The sequence below is a fragment of the Cervus elaphus genome, chromosome 1 (genome assembly GCF_910594005.1).
Source record: "Cervus elaphus chromosome 1, mCerEla1.1, whole genome shotgun sequence".
Taxonomy (NCBI): Eukaryota; Metazoa; Chordata; class Mammalia; order Artiodactyla; family Cervidae; genus Cervus; species Cervus elaphus.
In genome coordinates, this window is record NC_057815.1 from 38,810,079 (window position 1) to 38,832,124 (window position 22,046).

General features: G+C 40.8%; 1 protein-coding gene across 1 annotated transcript; it reads left to right on the forward strand.

Annotated features, from left to right (window-relative positions):
• The first annotated feature begins 2,343 nt into the window (after nt 1–2,343).
• REXO2 (RNA exonuclease 2) lies at nt 2,344–13,249 on the forward strand. The gene is made up of 7 exons (XM_043899750.1): nt 2,344–2,582; nt 3,571–3,654; nt 7,436–7,513; nt 8,121–8,232; nt 9,543–9,651; nt 10,840–10,893; nt 12,813–13,249. Exons 1-7 carry the CDS (start codon nt 2,436–2,438, stop codon nt 12,940–12,942), a joined length of 714 nt encoding a protein of 237 aa, XP_043755685.1. The 5' UTR covers nt 2,344–2,435; the 3' UTR covers nt 12,943–13,249.
• The last annotated feature ends 8,797 nt before the right edge of the window (nt 13,250–22,046 follow it).

A 22,046-nucleotide genomic window follows, 5' to 3' on the forward strand; every position in this document is an offset into this window, starting at 1 on the left:
AGCAGTTCTTACAGGTTCATGACAGAAGTGAAAAAGCATAATCTCTGAACAGAGTGGTGTGGCTTTGAGATAAATTGTTATGAAATGAAAATGTAATGAAATGATTGAGTCCACTGTGGGACAAGGCTGATTTCAGATTCAAGGGCCCAATATTCTTCTGTCTGCCCTCCCTCTTTTTTTTGTTTTTTTTTTTTGGCCACACAGCTTGTGGGATTTCAATCCCCTGACCAACGATGGACCACAACAGTGAGAGCGCAAAATCCTAACCTCTAGACCACCAGGGAACTCCCTGCCCTCCTACTTATTTACATGGATTGGATTTGTGAATTTGGTGCATACATTGTTTTGCTTTGAGATATTAACCTTTTCAATTACCAATCTAATTTTATTACACACAAAACCCAATAAACTATAAATCTCCTTATAATACCAATCATCTAAAGTGTGTCTTTATTGTTATAATGAAAGTACATTTCTATGGAAACTGAAGTTTCAAAAATGTCCACACATTAATTTTAACTACCCAATGTTTTAAGATTATGATCATAAATTTTCAGGATACAAGTTCTTAAATGTGAATAGCATTTCTTAAGCTGTGATTTGTAACAAAATTGATCAATGTTAAAGTAGGAAATTTGAAAACAAAAGGTGATCTTTGAAAATTTAAGGATATAATAATACTTCAGGAGGATAAAACCTGCAATTGATATAATAATACTTCAGGAGGATAAAACCTGCATCTGATTCTACTTTCTATGAATCAAGTTTAAAATGAAGAAAAAACTTAAAGAAGAAATGTAGACGTTTTCTTAAAAAAATTTTTTTTTAAAGTTTTTACTTTTTGTACACTCTTTCTTATAAAGTAGACTGCTTCTGCTAAGTCACTTCAGTCGTGTCTGACTCTTTGCGACCCCATAGATGGCAGCCCACTGTCCCTCTGTGGGCTCCTCTGTCCCTGGGATTCTCCAAGCAAGAATACTGCAGTGGGTTGCCATTTCCTTCTCCAGTGCATGAAAGTGAAAAGTCAAGGTGAAGTTGCTCACTCGTGCCCGACTCTTAGCGACCCCATGGACTGCAGCCTACCAGGCTCCTTCAACCATGGGATTTTCCAGGCAAGAGTACTGGAGTGGGGTGCCATTGCCTTCTCCGTAAAGTAAGCTACAAGTGAGTAAAAAGCTACAGGAAAACAATGTGATTCATTATTAGAATACACACACACACACACACACACACACAACCTGCACATGATTTGGCCTGGCAGGTGGTGGGTTGGGTATACAGAGAACTTGAAGGTGAAATCCAGGACACTAAATTATACTGATGGCTCTTCTTAGGCAACATGTCTTCTCTCTCACAAAACCAGCTCACTGGGTATGAATTACTGTGCTATGAACCACCAACTCTGTAATTAGAGCCAATATAGCTTTCAGAAAAATATACAGAAGATATAATTCCAGGCCTAGACCAATGTTTGTGACAAAGTCGTACTCAGCACTCCAACTTGCTACTGAATAGCCAAAGGTTTAAGAGATTCATGCAATTTGACACTCCAGGGTCGAAAGATCCTTTTGGGGGCCACCTCTACTCATGGAAATAATGGAAACTATAGCTGTTAGTGGAGGAGATTAAAAACTTTGATCAAAATCAAAGCAGATTGCAGAGCGGGCAAAGCTGGTTTTAGTTCATTTTAATTTAATTTGCTGCATAGATACAAGCACAATATTTAACTATGAGAACTTTTAAGGGTGGAGTAGGAAGTCATTACCACTGACATCTAACAGGTGAACTGAAACACAGACCACGGCGGCAAGTCCCTCCGTAAGGAATAAGGAGTAATCCTTTGCCAATGAAGGAAAAGTATTTTATTCAGCACCTAAAGCATGCTAAGTGATCACTCAGATAAGATCTCATTTAAAGATTTCTAAAGGTGGAGATGGTCTTCCGGCTTAAAAAGCACACCGCTCTGCTGTCGCATGTAAATAAGAAAGTGTGTGGAGTGACAGGTTAAGTAAAAAAATAAGGGAGGAAAAACAGCAAAAAAAAAGAAGGATACTTTTGAAATAAATAAGTAACCAGGTCTTTTTCGAGTTAAAATAAGAGAGCTCTTTCTCAGCTAGGCGATTTGCAACTCATCCAAATTCAGGAAATAACTCTTGGAAAAGAATAAACTTAGTTCTGAAAAACATGCGCGTCCTCTAACATCCGAAAACACGTGGCGGGGGCGGGGCAAGCGGGCGCAACAGCGTGCAAGACTCTAAGTCCCATCAGCCCATGCGGCAGCTAAGCCGGACTACTCAGGGAGAGTTGGTGCACTGGCTGCTGGGACTTGTAGTTTTCACTCCTGCGCCTCCCCGCGGGTTTGCGACGTTTAGCGACTATCGCGCCTGCGCCAGCGCCGGCTGAGAGGCTGGGGCCGTGGCGGCTCGTGCCGGGTGATGCTAGGCGGCTCCCTGGGCTCCAGGCTGTTGCGAGGTGTGGGTGGGACTCGCGGGCAGTTCGGGGCGCGGGGTGTCCGCGAAGGTGGCGCAGCCATGGCGGCGGGGGAGAGCATGGCTCAGCGGATGGTCTGGGTGGACTTGGAGGTGAGTCAGGTCGGTCAGGGGGAGAGGGGAGACGAGTGAGTTTTCTCGGGTGGGACCGAGTAGCCGAGCGTGTCCGGGGAGAGCAGCGGTATCTGGATCTCAGGTGTGGCAGGTGAGCGCCTCCCGGCTGCGGGCTGTGCGGGGCAAGTCGAGGGACCGGAGTCCTGCGGGTGTTGAAGACTGTTCCGGACTGTGGGGTTTCTTTTCCAAAGGGAGGTGTCATCTGTATGGCTTCCCTTAACCCCCCGTTCCGCCCAGATGTGGAGCTCCCTAACGCGGTGGTGGGCTTCGGGTCCCTGGGGTAGGGGGTGGACACAGCAGCTCCGCTAGACCCCACTTCCCTAGCCTCACGGGACCATGTTAGAGCCAGATGGGACTCCGGAGATGACTCAGCCTTGCCCCACATTCCATAAAGGAGAAAACTGAGGCCCAGAGAGAGAGAGGATTCAGCTCGTTCAAGGTCGTGCAGTTAGTGAGGGTCGAAGCTGGGGCTACAACCCAGTTCTGATCCCTTTAGGTTTTCCATACTCAGCCAAACATTCCCTTCTCCCTTGAGCCTCAGTTTTCTCCTGTTTGAAACGGGGATAATAACATTCGATTATGATGAATATCAAGTGCTGTAATTAATATGAAAACTTTGTAAACTCTGCAGAGATGTAGTGAAGTTAGTTGTCTAACTCTTCCAAAATTGAATGCTGTCAGCACTCAATTTTGCTAACTTTGCATATACCCCAGAGTAGGACCGTGACGCCTGACATGTAGCCCGCCCTTGGTAAATGGTTATTGAATAAACAGCCCATACTGAGTGCCTTGAGGACTTGCTCAAGGAGCAGTATTGTCTCTTCTATCCTGGCTGTGGAATATAAGTTAAATGTGCTTGAGGGATGTCCTATTAAATAAACTTGGGTGCAGTAGGCTATAAAGACGGTTTTGTGTGTGTATATATATTTTTTGCTATATGTATGTATATGTATATTTTTTATTGCAGATGACAGGATTGGACATTGAGAAGGACCAGATTATTGAGATGGCCTGTCTGATAACTGACTCTGATCTCAACATTTTGGCTGAAGTAGGTGATGCCTTGTAATACAGCCATACTGTTTATAGTGTATTGGAAATCTAAAGATTGTCTCTCCCCACCCCCCTCATCTCTTTATTAAAAAAATAAAACTGATATAGATTAAGGTCCAAAATAACGTTCTAGGTCCTGGTGGGCTTGGTACTAGAACCAAAGTAATCAATCTCAGAGTCTAGTATTTTTCAATAGTTATGGCAAAAATTCGGGGGCTTCCGTGGTGGCTCAGAGGTTAAAGCGTCTGCCTGCAGTGCAGGAGACCTGGGTTCGATCCCTGAGTCAGGAAGATCCCCTGGAGAAGGAAATGGCAACCCACTCCAGTATGCTTGCCTGGAGAATCCCATGGACGGAGGAGCCTGGTGGGCTACAGTCCATGGGGTCGCAAAGAGTCGGACACGACTGAGCAACTTCACTTCACTTCTTTAGTGCCTGCCAGGCACAATTCTAAGTGCTTTACATGTATTCACTCTTGATCGTTACAGCAACTATAAGGTAAGTACTGTTATACTCATTTTATGGAGAGAGAAGTTTTGGTACAGAGTTGTTGAGTAATTTGCCAAGGCCACCTGGCTAGTTATTGGGCAAGCCAAGAGTTTAACCAGGCAGTCTGAGGAAAGGGCTCCCAACCAATAAGACAACCAACTACAGTCACGCCAGGATCGGTGACTCATGCCAAAGTTGACTTCTTTGTATCATAACCTGAGCTTTAACTCGACTTCATATATCCAGTTTCAACCAGGGCATGTGATTCATCTAGATCATTATTAAGATTTTAGAATTTCTGTTGATACAGAGCCATGAGCTATCCTGTTGACATAAGGGGCATGGTTAACGTTTTAACATGCTGCTTTTAACTGAACATTAAGCAAAACAAATAAAACACACCTGTTTCCGGTTGCCTTTCAGACACTCACAAAGCATTTAATAAGTACATGACAGCATCTGATTGGTAGAGGGTGAAGTTCCGGGCCTTTGTCGTACTGTCAGCTGTATTTGAGGCAGTGAGGAACTCCAGAGTAGGAACAGGAGTTTAACTAACACAGGTTTGTTAAAAGAAGTTTCTGGAGGGTCTGATTGATGTGTTACTGGCACTGGATACATTTCACAGATCTAACCTTAAGACTTCCACTTATTTTCTTGGTGAGGTAAGGGAGAAGGAGCCATTTTAGGTGAATTGTTACTTTTGTGGAGTAGGAGGCAGACATTCGGATACTTCAGATATACCTCCTGGTATATCAGCTGTGGGAGAATCATGATACTTTGTATTTCTCATAGTAGCAACTACCTCTTTTTTTTTTCTTAAACAAATAAACATCCACTCCCACCCCTCAGGACACCACAACTTTATATAAATCTTGAGTTTTAGGTTTGGTTGTTTTTTCCTGTCACTTGGAATTTTCTAGAGATGAATAGTGAAGAGAAGTGTCTTTATTCACCAACCTTACTTACTCTTGGCTGGAGAAGAGTTTTCCCCTCAGACTGTTGATATAATGTGAAATACTGACAGTTTAATGGACCAGTTACTTGATATGTACCCTGGAGGAAATTTGGGCCTGTAGTCTCACAGCTGCAGATGAGTGTGGCATTTGTAAATAGACCCAGTCGGATGAGGATAAGGATGTTAAAAAAAAAAATTGCTACGGGCCTGTTGGCACTGACGTGTCAGTTCTGTGGGAAATGTTTTATTTTTGTATACAAGCCTGGGGAAGACGTTTTATGTTAGAAGAGCAGACATCCCACCCCAGAAATTTTTCTGCAAGTAGCTCAGTGTGCCCTACGGTGATCTAGAGTAAGTTATATAGCCTTAAGTTGATAGATGTCGGCTTTTTCCACCATAGTCTTTTAGAATTGTGTTTTGTGATATGAGGTTTTTGGTTTTGTTAAAAAAAAAAAGTGTTACCAAAACAAGGTCCTGGGGACTACCCTGGTGGTCCAGTGCTTAAGACTTCCTGCTTCCAGTGCAGGGTGGGGTGGTGGGGGTGTGTGTTCGATCCCTGGTCAGGGGACTAAGATCCCACATGTTCTGTAGCACAGCAAAAAAAAAAAAAAAAAAACCAACCAAAAAACAAGGTCCTACTGAATAGCACAGGGGACTATATTCAATGTCCTGAGATAAACCAGAATGGGCAAAGACATATGTATAACTGAGTCAGTCTGCCGTACAGCAGAAATTAACACAACACTGGAAATCCACTATACTTCAATTAAAAAAAAAAAAGTTATCAGAGCACATATTTTTGCTTCTTCATGGAGATTACCATCACCCGTTTTCTTGTTTGGCTGAAACTTGTAGCTGTCAGGCCTATTTTAGTCAAATTCTTTCCATTCCTCTCAGTAACTGCAAACTACTTTTACCACCTTAATACCTTGGATTTAGAGTCTTTTTTTCCCCCCTCAGTTCAAATATGCGTATCTATAATTTCTTTTATCCTGGTAACATCCCTGTGAGGGAAGGGGGAGGGGCGGGTTGTTATCTCCATCTCCCAGGAGGAGAGACTGGGAGGTGACTTGCTTTAATGCCACAGGGTGAGCTTCTCTGTCTGCTGGAGCTCTGACTCCCAGGTGATTGTTTAGTTAACTGGAGCTGAGAATTTCCGGGTCAGGTTTTTTTTTTTTTAATCTTTCAGATGCCTCCAATTACTTTTTCAACTGTTAAAAGTGAAAATACTGTTAAAATTAAACAGTGTAGCTTTATGCAAAACATATGTATTGTGAGCTGTTGGTTTTTTCAACAGCTGTTCTTCTCTTGCCTGATCTTACTCCCCAACGTTTTTGTATTTTTGTAGCATTTTAGTATTTTGTATGCATATACAAATGTGTGCGTTTCTTTTAAACAAGTGTAAGTGAACTCTTAAGCATATATATACTGTTCTTCAATTTGCTTTTTGTTTTTTACTTGGCAAGATAGGAACTGTTGATAGTCAGTGGTTGGCAAGCCTTCTCTAAAAAAGATCAAATATTAAATATTTTAGGCTTAGATACCACATACCTCTCTGGCACATGTTTGTGTGTTTTACAACCCCCTTTACAAATGTAAAAATCGTTGTTAGCTTGCTGGCAATTAAAAGTGCCAGAAGCTGAGGCTATAGTTTGCCGACCCTTGATAGGTATCTATGTCCTTTATTTAAAAAAAAAATATTATATTTAATTGGAGGCTAATTGCTTTACAATGTTGTGTTGGTCTCTGCCATACAGCAGTGTTCATCAGCCCTAAGTATAGATCTGTCCCCTCCCTCCTGAGCCTCCCTCCCACGCCCCACCCCACCCCACCCCTGTAGGCTGTGCAGAGCACCAGATCAGCTCCCTTTGTCATTCAGCGCTGCCCACTAGCTATCTGCTTTACACAGGTAACGGTTTTTCAGTGCTACTACTCTGAATTCGTCCCACCCTCACCTTGCCCTGTTGTGTCCAGAGGTCTGTTCTCTATGTCTGTGTCTCTGTTCCTGCCCTGCAAGTAGATTCATCACTACCATTTTTCTAGATCCCATATGTATGCATTAACATACAATATTTGCATTTTCTCTTTCTGATTTACCTTACTCTGTATAACAGGCATTAATAGGCATTTCAGTTTTCAGTTGTGTACATGTGCATTGGTTATTTTTTTTATTGTCATAATGCTGGAGTGAATGAGGACCACTTTTAGAGTTAACAAAGCGCCCTCATCTTTTTTGCTTTCTCTGGTATATATATTTACTTCGTAAAGCAGCTTGAACTCCGAAACCAAGTGTATCCCCAGTGATTCTGGATGACTAACAGCTTTTCCTATCCACAGGGTCCTAACCTGATTATAAAACAGCCAGATGAGTTACTGGACAGCATGTCAGACTGGTGTAAGGAGCATCACGGGAAGGTAACATTACCACATGGTAGGATTGCCGCTTTGGGGATCAGTAACAAGCTTGTTGCCCCCACATCTGAGTCCTAGACCCTTGTTGGATGGTATTTTTAAAAGGGATAGACGAAGATTGCTTGGCAAGCCTGGGACACTGCTTGCTTGTTCTCTTTTCATCTTTGGGATCTCTCGAGACCATCTTCTCCTGAATCCTCTGTGTCGCCTCTCCTGCATTCAGTCTATCACAAGTGCATTGCGGATTATCCAGTGTTGCTCAAGTCAGTCTTTTGGATAAGGTTAGACATCAACTTTCAGAAAAAGGAGACCACTGCTCTCCTCTCACTGGGTGTTTCTTCCCAGAGGTTCTATCCTTGGACCTTGAACACCATGTTTTCTGACCATGGGGGAGTGCTGTTAACCATCAGTAACATAACTTATTTGACTTGGATTCTTTAAAAAAAAAAAAAAAATCACTGCAAAGATGGCAGTTTCAGTTTGAACTTGAGGTCTGTAAACGGTCCAGCTCTGATTATATTTGCCCTCTTTAGAAGTGGAATTTCATATCTGGATGCCTTTGAAAACTGACTTCATGTGTCTTGGTGGGGCTGGGGATTCTGTCTTGCAGTCTGGTCTAACCAAAGCAGTGAAGGAGAGTACAATGACACTGCAGCAGGCAGAGTATGAATTTCTCTCCTTTGTACGACAGCAGACTCCTCCAGGGCTCTGTCCACTTGCAGGTAAAATCCAGTCCTATGTCTGCCTTGTAGATAGTCTTCCATTGTAGCGGTTCAAGAGACTGTGGTTCCAGAAAGATCCACCCAGATCGTCATGTCTTCCACTTACCCCGATTTGGATTATGCCTCTTACTTTTGGGCTCAAATTTCCTTGTATAATTTATACATGAATATCAGGGAAAATGGCCTGAAACCTGACATGAGCTCTGGGATACCCAGATTAGCTCAATAACATTTTCCCACATATTTTTATTATGGGAAGATTCTAAATATACAGGAAAGTTGGATATAGTAGTTGTTAATTTTGTGCCATATTTATCTGTCTGATTTTTGTGGACCTGTGAAAGTAAATTGCAAGCATCATGACACTTAATTCCTAAATAATTCACCCAGAATTTCCTAAGAATAAGGACCAAAAGATCATTGTTACATTTAAGTAACCACAGGATCCTTGTCACATTTAAGATAATTAAAAATAATTCAGTAACATAGTCTGATATCGAGTCCATATCTAAAATGTCTGTTTTTCAGCCAGGATTTGGTCAAGACTCATGCATTTCATTTGGTTATTCTGTCTCTTTAGTCTCTTAATCAAAAATGTGTACCTGTCTTTTCCCCTTGTGACACTGACTTTTTAAAGAAATAGGCCAGTTCTGTTAGTATTTTGAAACAACTGTCATTGTCAAAGGGAGGTTAATGTCCAGTGGTGGTGTATTTGTAAATGTAAACTGGTATAGTTACTAACACTTTTCTTAAGTATTCATAAAAAGTTTTGACCTTAAGTACTAGAGCATGTATTGTATAAAATTTCCCCCTAGCCAGTGCAGTCTATTTCAAAGTTCTTACTAAAAATTTAGTGTTTTTTTAAATATAAATTACTGTGTGAAAACATGAATGTGGATATGCTTAAAACTGAAATTTGAATAAAGGCTTATCTACTTATATGATTCAGTTAAATTTTTAGTGTTAGTGGTGTGGATTTTATGATACTGGGAGAAAATTTGCACATCTGGTATTAGCTTAAAAAGGAACAGATTTGAGCATTACTTTAAGTGGAATGATAGATTCATCCTTTTGTCTAGAGTGCCATTTACAAATTTATTATGAGCTAAACTGACTAAACATGCTGAAATCTGCACTTATAATCTAATCAGATACACTCAAACCTAATTTAGAAGTTTTGAGATGCTTTTACAAATTGTTTGAATTTATAAAAAAAAAATCATCTCCAGTTAAATACAGTCTATGAATTTTTATGTCCTCTTGTGTACCACTAGAAATACACAGATGTGGTATGCTTCGTGTCTTTCTAGGAAATTCAGTTCATGCAGATAAGAAGTTTCTTGACAAGTACATGCCCCAGTTCATGAAACATCTTCACTATAGGATAATTGATGTGAGCACTGTTAAAGAGCTGTGCAGGTAAGGGCTATATTTAGGATCCATTCAGTTGCCTCATTTAGCATGTTTTCCTTGAGAATTTGTACAGAGTAATTGAATAGAGCTATAGAACTGAGGGCGCCAAGTGGGTATATAACTTCCTCATCCTATTCTTGCTTGAACTGGTGAGCCCTGGGGAAAGAATATCAAAAATCTTCCATATAAATTTCATTAATCCAGAGAATTTATTGAACACCCATCTCTGTGCTGCATATTGGCCAATGTGCTGGGAACATATAGGTGAAAAGCCCTTAAATGCTTAGAGTCTAGGGAACTGACAGATATGTTTAAAAAAAAAAGATCCACCTGGGGTGTGTACTGTGTGATGATGTTGGTCAGGGAAAAGTGTGTGTAGAATTTTGCAGGCACAAGAGAAGGAGCACCCAACTGCAGGAGTGGGGAGGGTGGGGAGTTATTGGAAACTTCATGTAGAATATGGCTTTCAATTGAGATTTAAAGAAGAGTGGACATTTTCCAGATGTTTAAGGTGAGGAGAGAGCATTCTAGAGAATGGGCAGAGGTACAAAGATATAGGGGAACAGGAAGGTAAGGGTGATACGATGAGATAATTCTGATTAGAATGTGGTAAGAATAGAGGGAGAAAGACTTGCACCATCTTGGAGAGAAGGAGCTAGGGAAATGGCAGTGGGTGGCAGAAGCCGTGTGGATGTAGCGTGTTTGAGAAGGTCAGTAGCAGGGCCTTGAGTGCTTGAATGGGGGCGTGAAGACAGGGAGGAGGTATAAAGTGTTTCTAGTTTGGGCAGCTTGGTGGGTGATGGAACTGTTCAAAGACAAAGGGGAACGTAAGAGGAAGAGTAGATTTGGCTGCTGGGGGAAGGGAGGTGTTGAGGACGGTGAGTGACCCTGTGTGTGGGGGGTTGGAGATGTCTGGTGGATTTTAGGTGGAGTTGTCCTGGATACCCATGACAGAAGCAAGGGAGAGGGCAGGGCTGGAGTGCACAGTTTGGGAATCTTACATAGTGATCTTGCCTGAAAAGAACCTATAGAATGAAGAGAGGTGAAGGAGGGAGATGGAGTCCCAGACAAGGTGGCAACTCCATAGTCACAACCCAAAGGCCTTTTTCAGTGTTATTACGTCACTTGAAGGATGTAATTATTCAGTGCATTTGAGACAGTTTCCTTTGAGAGTTGCGTTTTTGCTGTGTATAGACGCTGGTATCCTGAAGAATACGAATTTGCACCAAAGAAGGCTGCTTCTCACAGGTAAGTTTGGATCCTTTTAAGTGTTTGGCCATCTGACACATACATAACCCCTGAATTCCTGACTGTTTGAAATAATGTCACTTATCCCTTGGGGGAAAAGTAAAGGACAACTACATAGAGAGAACTTTCTTTTGCTAAGATTATCAGGAATTCTGGTCAGTTTTCTAACATTCCCTTATGAGATAATGTATGATCTTAACATCTTTATTGCTGCTTTGAAACTTGTGGATAACTTAGTCTGGAACGTATATGAAATGGTGTAATTTTTCCAGTAGTGAGCACTATTAATTTTCTTCCCAGCAAGCATATGGGCTTGTAACTATTTAAAATTTGAGCACTTTGTGTACAGTTGTACAAGGCAGTTAGCCTGATTTCGACACTTCTTAGTTTTTCAGATTCTTTTCTTTTTGTGTCTGCAACCTTAGGCCCAAGTACACAGGGAATTTAAAGATCTTGTGTATCTAGAGTCCTGTTTTACTTGTTGGCATTGTGGCCTTTCAGGAAGGACATAAGACGTGATGGGAGATGCAGCAGCTGGCTTCTAAGGGCAGCGTTTGTTTCCTCCATAAACTGAGTCCCTACTGTGTGCCAGGCACACTTCTAGCCAAACAGGAAGACCGAGTCCTTGCTCTAAAGAGCCTGGCATTCTGATATGTTTTTTTTATTGGGCGTCCGTGGACTACAGCACAATAATACAGGTCTGGAATACCTCATGCAGAACAGCTGGGGCTCAAGGTGTTATGGATTTCAGACTTTTCCAGGCTTTGGAAGGGGAGTAATGGCCCTAACGAGGTCTGGGGAAGCACTCACCTTCAAACAGGTGGCTGCTTCTACAGTGAAATGTACAGATATTCACACCATGTGGCATAACCAGTGACAGCCTCACATCAGGTGGGCCAGGTTTGGCCACAAAGTGGGCTATAGAAGGACTTTGGGTTTTCAGCTCTTTTTAAATTTCATTATTGTGGCTAAGATGTGGTGTCCTGTGATTTAACCAGAGGCTGTATTTTTGACAGCTTCAGCTCTCCACCATATACCTAAGACCTGGAAAGAAGGCAAAACTGTTGCCCTAATCACGAAAGTAACTCATAAAACTCTCGCACTAAAGTTTGTGCAGTTTGATCTCTAGGAGTGGCCCTTGGCCTATCTTCAGAGCAAATTGATTTACTTGCCCGCTGTTCTAATAGTCTTGGGTACCTGATTTCTCAGACTGCAACACGTGAGAAACAGCATGTTAGAGAAGAGAGAAGGCTGTTAGAAGGAGGCAGGCGGCCCCTAATGATAGCACAGATCACCTCGAGAGGAGGGAGGGCCTCTGTGGTTAGGTGCTGTCTGCTCATGGGTGTTTATTATGATCGCTGAGTCACCAGTTATGCTTGAGTATGTGAATGTATTTTGTGCAGGACGTCATTAAGTATTGCACAGTGTCTCCCAAACTATATGCCATGTGCTGGGAATCCCACAAGTGTGATCGATTTAAGTTTTAGAAATATCGTGTCTACCGTACAGCCTCCTCTGGGGAATTCAAAATACACATCAGTACTTTAAATACTTTACAAAAAACTTCAAAAGAGGAATTGTTTAATCTAGTTTCCCCTAAATTATTTGACCCTGGAACTACCCCCTGCCCCCGGCCCCCGGCCCCTGGCAGAACACTTCACTGTCTTATGGAGCAGCTTGGGAAACCTTTATCTGTTAAATTTTAGACATCTTTTTTTGAAATCAAACAGTTTTTTTTAAAAAAAAACAAGCACTTAAATTTGTTTTACTGAAGCATTCCACTTCTTGTTGATATCAGATAGTTACGTTTACAGTAGTACCGATTGTTCTTATTTATAAAAAGTTACACCTTTGAAGAATGGTGATCATCTCCTCTGACTTTTGGACATTTCAACTCAGCATGGTGTGTTTGCTTGTAGGGCACTTGATGACATTAGCGAAAGCATCAAAGAACTTCAGTTTTACCGAAATAACATCTTCAAGAAAAAAACAGATGAGAAGAAGAGGAAAATTATAGAAAATGGGGAAAATGAGAAGACTGTGAGTTGATGCCAGTTCTCACGCTGCCACCACGTAGTTCTCTGGAAGCAACTTCTGGTGGTTTTTTCTTTTTCCCTGGGCTCACGCTGTTTGCTTGGCCAATCACCTTCCTTCAGTTAACTTGCATCTCCAGATTTTTCAAGCAGACAGCACCTGAAAATTATTTTTCTCTTAACATGCTGTTTTCATTTATGACACAGCAACTCCTTTGTAAGTACCAGGTCACGTCCACCCCTTGGTACATACCTGTATTTGCTTTTAGACATTTCTTTTGTTTAAAAAAAAAAATAATAAAGCTAGTTCTATTGAAATGCAATCCTTTTTGTACTATCGATTCTTTAGTAGTTTGATTGGAAAATGATGTGGTTTTTTTTTTTTTTTTTTTTTAGGTGGTGTGCCTAACGTTTATATTCTCATAGTGCCATTAGGAGTGAACTAAGTTTCAGTTCTGTTCAGTAGGAAGTGAACTTACTCTGTCTCGCTTTACAAGTTAATAATAGAATAATTGGAGATCGATTCAGAGAAGCAAATTGGGCTCATGATTAGTAATAGTTACCTAACTAACAGAGCTCTGGAATAGCTACTCTTTACTCTATTCAAGGGTTACTGAATAGATACTATGTGCAAGGCAGTTAAGTTTTTAGAATGTAAATAACTGGCTGCCCTACGTATAATGGTCAGTAAATATTTGAGGAAGGATTTCGGATTGAATATCTTAACTCCTAAGTTTGTGTGTTTTAGAGTTCAGTAGTAAGGTGAGTCCTCAGTCAGAGGGCACGTTAGAGTCATCTGTCTATACAACAAATCTCCTTCAGACTGATGCCCCATGAAAGAAGGAATCAGAATTGGGAAGGGCCCACAGGTACCCCACCTCTCCTAGAGGACAGTGGACTAGAAGCCTTTTGTGGTGATCTTAGACTTCATCCTAACTCAATTACGTGGCCATTATATGAACATAGAGGTGTGATCCTCATAGAGTTACAGAGAGTTACAGGACTATCAACTGGAATTAATTATCTCATAATTTCTCTAAGTTATTTTACCTTATACAACAACCTATGAGTGGAGAGAGGCTTTAGTGGAACTTTTTCTAGATGAGGAAATGAAGACTCGGATTGACAAGCATTGCAAGTGTGAGTTCATGGAAACGTTAAAATCTGTTGACTTTTCTGACCAGTGCTCTTTCCATTTCTCAGAGTGGCTTAGGTATCACCTTCAGTGGATGGGAAGACAGAATTGTGTAGTAGTTAAGAACTGGGCACTTGAGTCAAATTCTGGGTTCATATCTAAGCTCTGTAACATACTGAGTGAGTTTGGCAAGTTTTCTAAGCCTCATTAGTGAGAGTTACAGTACCTAACTCAAAGAATTGTCGAGATTAAACTACATAGTACCCATGGTTTTGAGCTCAGCTCTTGGTCCACAGCGGGCACTTTGCCCCGACGGCTGATTGTGATGGTGATGGATTGACTCAGGCCAGGATCTCTGGGAAGGCTGCTCTGAGCTGTAGCTGTGGTGGCTGGGGCTTTATCTTAAGTCGGTGTTCCCTTCATGCCCAGGACCGTGATGCTGAAGAGTGTGCACAGACCTCACTAACAGGGTGACCTTGACCTGGCCTAGCACTTCTAATTAAAGTTTGACAAGATGGTCTGTGTCTTTACTTGGCTGTGAGGAATGTTATACATTCTAATGCAAGAATAGGTATGAAAACTCTAGGCTTGAGAAGGTTCAGGGGAAGCAGATACTACTCTTAATGCAGTGGGTTTCTCCCACCAAGCTGGCCTGTTTATTCATCAGGTTAACTGAGCCCTATCATTTAGTTTTCTTGAGACTCTTTTAACTCCTACTATTCATTTTAAATCTTCTGTCGCATGAATGGCCAGCTTCCTAATTTAATCCTCTGCTCTGTATCTTAATTCTGTAACAGAACTCTCTTATTTCCTAATGGAGCATGTGTTAATTTTTTGTAAAATAATTGGCAGCCTGTGAGATAAGCAAGTCTGGTTCGATACAGGTCTGTGTGAAGACGTGATGGTTCAGTGATTAGTTCATTATTTATTAGTCTGCTTAAATATAAGAAATTTAAATTTGTAGTGCTGGTAACTGATTTCACAAGGGGTTCCTGAAGCTAGGAAGTAATTTCTGTGAAATGAACTGCAGTGCAAATCATCTTAAATATAACCAGCCTTAAAAATGATCAGTATGTTTGTTTAGCAGAGCTCGCCACTCCAGAGCTCCCGGGGCTCTTCATTTGGGGTTTCTTCTGTGTGTGCTATAATTATCCTAAAAGCTGTATTCTTAGGATCGTCCAGGTATGCTTCCCCTGCATTAAACTTGGGAGGTAAATGAATCAGTACGATGAAGATAGTCTTCAGTCAGTATTTCTTGAGGGCTCATGGTAATCTGGCCATTGTACTGAATGTGTGGGCAAAAGAGACCCCCTTTTCTGGTGCAGCTTAGCTATAGGAGACAAGAATGGAACTTGAGACCCCTGTGTTTTCTCATTTAAAATATAATGTATCCCTTTATTAATAAGCCAGCTGACAAGTTCATGGAGGAAATTGATAGTTTCCTTTGACACAACTGGTGTTCTTACATGTGTAAGCCTTAAAAAAAATGAGTAGTTATAGTGGTCAAGTGCAATTTTGTCATTAAATACATTTTGACATATTGATTGCCTTGTGATAGTGTGTGAAAGTGCTAGGTACACTCAGATGCCTGTCTTGAAAAATTAATAAGTAGCAAGGATAGTGGAAAGTTGCTTGTTGCAAGGATAAGCTGTATGTAGCAGATTGATGTAAAAGCTATTATCTTTTGTATCTATTGATGAATCAAAAGCTATTATGCTTTGTATCTATTGACAGATGCTGTGTATCTACTGTGAAAATTAATTGAATTTTAGTTGTTCCAGCAAAGTATTTTTAATTTTATGTGGTTCTTTTTTTTTTTCTTCTTCTTCTTTTTACCTTTTGACCCTCCCTTATGTGGTTCCTGATAAAACCATAGTGACCGTGGTGACGTAAATGAAGAGTTCCTCCCTAGTTGAGTATTTTCTATTGGGTAAAGACATACTTGGAATACACTAGGAGAAGAGACCTTAAATCAGCAAGATTGGTCACAAGACCAACTATATAGAGGTGATTGATATGTTAGCCTGGTGGTGATTTCTTTCCCTATATTTACACACACATGTGTTATGCACTATATTTACACACACACATACATATGTGTATATATATATATGAAATCATTAAGTTGTACACCTTAAATGTATCATTTCTACATGTCAGCAATATCTAAGTTGTTAATACACATGTTAAAAAGTCTGCAGAAAAGAAGGGATTAAAAGTTTTCATTCCACTAGAATACAGGCAGATGCAATAGTTGCTTTCATAACTGACTTGCCAAGTTGAATGCTTAGGACCTGAAACTTAACTTGGTCTTCAGGACGATTTAATAAGTTTAATTTGGCACCTGAGTTACAGTGGTATTCACTGGTAGTCTTTCATGGTGGCTCAGACGGTAAAGCGTCTGTCTACAGTGTGGGAGACCTGGGTTCGATTCCTGGGTCGGGAAGATTCCCTGGAGAAGGAAATGGCAACCCACTCCAGTACTCACGCCTAGAAAATCCCATGGACAGAGGAGCCTGGTGTCCATGGGCTCGCAAAGAGTCAGACACGACTGAGCGACTTCACTTCCCTTCAAGGTACCAAAACAGTCTCACGTTATGAACGAGCACTAGAAAAGGAGAAGATTGGGGAGTGTGGAGCAAAAATATATTCTTGTGCAAATGAAAGCACACAGTCTGCGGGATCCTTGGGGGGGCCCATATAAGTTGCAGAATTTGGGTTGCACAGCATGAATGTACTTAATGCCATGGAACTGTGCACTTAAAAATGGCAAAAAATGGTACATTTTATGTAATGTATGTTTTGCCACAAAAAAAGATGCATAACTGACCATGACTCATTTTCAAAATGGGAGCCAACTTGGAGGAACTGAATCTGGGACCGTTGCATATTTCCTTGGGAGGAGCAACTTCCCTTTGTTTCCTTGATTTGGAATAGCAGGAAGTGGGCAGTTTAGGGTGTTTTTTGTTAGGTCAGCATCAGAGTGGTAGGAGGAATTGCTGGCTTTGTTTACAGACAAAGTAAATTTAACAAATTAATATTCTGTAGGAGCGTCTAGCTGCTTCCTTCTTCTCCCCAAATTTAGCCACATGAGTTGGGTGGGGGAGAGGTTTCTGAATTCCAAGTTAAGTGTACTTGTTGGTTAATCTAGGTTAATGGCCAGTCTAGGCTGTCCTGGAACCCAATCCCATTTCGTTTTTGTGGAAAAACTTTTTCCACTTTGCATTCCATCTCACCAGCTCACAATTCAAACTGAGCAATGGAATTCATCACTAGAGACTGTATCGTTTTATATTTTCACTTGTCTTGGTTGTGTTCTCTCTGTCCAAATCACTTTTCTTATACACACTCTCATTGTACCATCCTAGGGGTTCTAAAGTACCTTGTTATATGCCTCTGCCTTCTTACTCTCTTACAGTCTTCTGTGAGATAGGTTGGCATGATAGCCCAGTCATTTTTTTTGTTCACGTTCAACAACTAGCAGAAAGGAATTTTATTTTTTTTTCAGAAAGCAATTTTAGAAGAACTGAAAAATAGGACAGATGTAAGGAACGCTGAGGAAAATTCCTAGCCCTCCCTCGAGTGGGATAGGAGTAAACATTGCTCCTGTTGGAATGAGTTATGATAAATACAAACTTCCAGAAATGTGGGGGTTGACTTCACATGCACCAGGGACAGATCCTTGTCCTCAGATGACCAGTATTTGTTTTCATAACTTCAGGTTTTACACATAGTAAAAACTTCCAGTTATTTGGATATTCTATAGAGATTGCCAGCTTTTATTTTGCCAAATAAGGACATTAAAAATACCATCTCTTTGCACCATCATTTCGTAAAAGACATCTAAAAACATGCAAAAAACTTAATTTCAAAATAAAGGACAGGCACTTGAATGTATTTAACTTTGTGAAAAATCCAATCGTGTCCTTATTATTATTTTTTTTTATTGTGCTTTAGATTGATTAAAACATACTTCATCCTGGGCCAGTGTTCACACTGGAGTTTGAGAATCACTGGTGTGTGTAGGCCTGGGACTTTTAGCCAGAACACTCACCTGGAGGAGCAGAAAAGAGAGAAGTTACATTCTGTATAACCCAAATTATTCTTTTTTGCAAGTTATTAAATGAAAAGACTTGGAAGCTACTCAAGCAGCTCACGGTGGTTTAGTTGGGATAAAATTGTGGTGTGCTCATAATCAGAGCATCAAAGGAAGATGATTTGTTCCTGTGTTTTACACTGCTGTTGGCCTTGTATAGCCCTTCCAAGTAATTCTAGGAATGCTGCGAATTCCTTGGTCATTTGAAACTTTTGTTTTTCCAGTTTCGACGTTTTGAAATTGTTTTTGTGTGACCTTTAGCTGTAAAGTCTTTGATGTTCGAACACTGGTTTCCTGAGGATGGGTGGGCAATGGGAAGGCGCCAGGTATGAGTTTGAGAGTTCTTTGAGTTTCAGATAACAGAAACTCTGGAAATTCTTCAAGTGATTTCATTTGAATGAAGTCCTAAAGCTAGTTTAGGTTTGAAGAATATATAATAGGTAAGTGTTTCCGGAGGTGAACACTGGTTTTGAGAAAAACATGACAAAGACTTTTAAACACTTGAGTTCCTGAAAGGCCCGTGGGAATGGAGTATTACAGCCCCTTGATAAAACAGTTCTAAAATTATATGGGGGGATGGTCATTGCCTTGAGAATTTCTTCTCTGAAGACAAAGTGCTTAACTGTGATGGCATATGTCCAGATATCTGGAGAGATTAGGTACTGTTTAGTTAATCATGAGAAAATAATTTTATGAGTAAGATTTTATTTTTCACTTATTATTTCAGTGCATACTTACTGGAGATTCTGATTTGTGCTGTGTATTGTTTTACAAATTGAGGGGCCAGTCAGGACTTAGACATAACCCTGCCCTCATAGAGTTTATGTTCTAGAGAGCAAGACAGATAATACATAAGAAAAAAATTATCATGCTATTAAATGAGAAGGTGCTGAGGTGAAGACAGATGGTGGTGGGGCTGAGGAAGAGAAAGGGCTACTTTAATTAGAATGGCTCGTGCAGGTTGCCTTTTTCAGGTAGCATTTTAGTCTAGTCCAGAAAGAGGAAGGAGGCTGTAGGAGGCACACAAGACTATGGCCTTAAGGTGGCAGAGAACTTGGTGTATTCTTGGATTTGTCTTTGCAAGTCAATGTCAATGGAGCTTAGAGAGGTAAGGGAGAAGGGGCATTCTAGGCTCTTCTTAATAGGGCTCTAGTAAGTGCTGAATGAATGAATAAGATTTTTACAGCACATCCTTATTGTAGATTAAAAGAGGGTGATCATGAGTGAGAGGTGGGTGTCGCTGGAAATGACGGTCAGCTGATCAGCTCAGAGAGTCTGGAATAGGATCTCAGTTGGGTGCCCAAGTTTTAGGTTCCATGTTCTTGGCCCAGAAACTTGATGTCATCAGTAGTCAGCAGTAAACCAGTGCCTTAAGGAGGAATTTATTCCCAGCAAACACACCTGGGACGGTTGTGTGATTTTAAATGCTGATCCATTTATATGTGGTTTCCTTGTCTAATGACTAAAATACCATATTATTGTGTGTTGTATCAGGCAGCCCTTTTTCCAGCATTGAGGCACTGGGAAAATAAGTACGTAAGGAAAAACCTACTCAGTAAATTTAGAATAGGCTCAAGAAAGTCTCAAGGAATGTTCTGTATGGGTTCAACTGAGACTTGATAAAGCAATATCTTTGCTTCACAATGAAGAACACTTTTTAGAATAAGATTGGATTTATGTTTAATTTGGGAGTCACTGGTTTGCTTTTTCTAGGCTTCCTTTCTCATCATCTTTTGCACAATCTTTCTTTTTTGTTTCGTCTGTTTTTTTTTTGTTTTGTTCTATATGACAATTTTTTTTTCCTGATTATACAATAACAAGTGAATGCTGTAGGAAATAGCCACACTGTAAAGGAAGACCACTGTTAGTGTAGTCCTTTTCCTTTGTATTTATTAATAAATGTAGCAGTCCGCTCAGCGAGGCAGACTTTAAAGTGTATGTCTCCTGCCATAAATGTTTAAAGTTGGTAGCAGATTGTGTCAGAGGTGACAGCAAATCATCTTTGAACAGACTTCTGCTTTAGTAAGCTTCCTGTGTAGCTTAGTCGGTAAAGCATCTGCCCGCAATGCGGGAGCATGTTAGTCGCTCAGTCATGCCCTACTCTTTGTGACCCCATGGACTGCAGCCCACCAGGCTCCTCTGTCCATGAGATTTTGCAGGCAAGGATACTGGAGTGGGTTGCCATTTTCTTCTCCAGGGGATCTTCCCAACCCAGGAATCGAACCCGGGTCTCCTGCACTGCAGGCAGATTCTTTACCGACTGAGCTACATAGGAATGTGGGAGACCTGGGTTCAATTCCTGAGTCGGGAAGTTCCCCTGGAGAAGGAAATGGCAACCCACTCCAGTACTCTTGCCTGGAGAATTCCATGGACAGAGGAGCCTGGCGGGCTCCTCAGGCTCCTGAGGCTCCTCAGTTCATGGGCTCACAAGGGTCGGACATGACTTAGCACTCTCTTTCTTTCTTTCTGCTTTAGTAAGATCATCAAAATGCCTCTTTGGTTGTACAACTATAATATTCTTATATATTTTAATAATGTGGGTAAAGTAGTCATAATACAAATAAGTCAAATAGAGATACGAAGTGATTGACATTTAATAATGTAAATGGTTCTCTTTGAGGGAGGGTACATCTCAGCAGGAATTTATTTAAATTTTTTATAGAAACTTTAAGACATATGTCCACGTTAAAAGACTAGTATAATGAACCCCCATAGACTTTCATGCAGCTTGAACAGGTCACTCTGCTCTTATGTCATCTGCACCCCCATCTGGTCTCTTCTCTCACAGTTTATTCTGTAGTAGTCCCCAGACAGCATTTCATTTCTTCTGTAAATATTTTGATATGTAGCTCTGTAAGGACTCTTAAAAAATCAAAATGGTAACCATGATATTACTACACCTAAAATTTTAACAGTGATTTCTTAAGTATCGTATAGCAAATGTGTGTCTCATTTGCAGCTGTGTCTAATGGGTGGTTGAGACTTAGGTTTGATTTTTTTTTTTTAACTGTTTCTCTTTCCGTATTCAAAATTCTTTGAAGCTAGTTGCTAAGTGCAGCCCACATTCCAGGAGGAAGAAGATGAACCTCTACCTTCTGGAGAAAGGGGGAGGAATTCAGAGAGTTATTTTAAAGTCAAATAATTTTTTTTTTTAGCCTGGTAGTCTCCTTGTGTCTGAAGTTGAAGACAGTAGAAAGGATTCAGAGCCGAACAGATATTCCAGGAGACTATGAAGGAAAAAAAGTATGGCCAAAGGGAGCTCCCTGGGCTGATGAACTGTAGGAACTGTGATGGCGAGTTTATAATTTTAGGTTTCCTTTTTGTGTGTTATAATTTATACTTGCAGTGAAATCTGTTAAATTCCTACCTGTGTAGCATCAGCATTAGTTAGCTGAGAGAAGTGAGAAGGTAAAGCTGGCCATTGGTTCTCAAGGAGCAGCTACAGAACAGTCACCAGTGAAATGTGACAAGTGACAGCAGCCAAGACATAGATGCCTCTCACGGGAATCCTCAAACATTCAGGAGAACTTCAATTTCCTGTCACAGAAGAAGAGGCTTGAATTCCATTCTTTTTTTTTTTTTTTTTTTGGCCATGCTGGGCAGCCTGTGGGATCTTAGTTCCCCAACCAGGGATCAAACCCATGTTCCCTGCATTGGGAGCGCAGAGTCTTAACCACTGGATGGCCAGGAAAGTCCCTCCTTTCTTTAGATCTTAAAGAAAATGTGACCCCAGAAGGCTGGAGTTCAGGGGCTACTCATGATACATACATGTTTACATAAAGCAAAATGGATATAACATGAGGAATTGATTAGGGATTACAGTGTGAGAGTCTTATTACTTGAACCTCTATTTGTTGTAAAGTGATAGTGTTTTGAATATAACATAGAG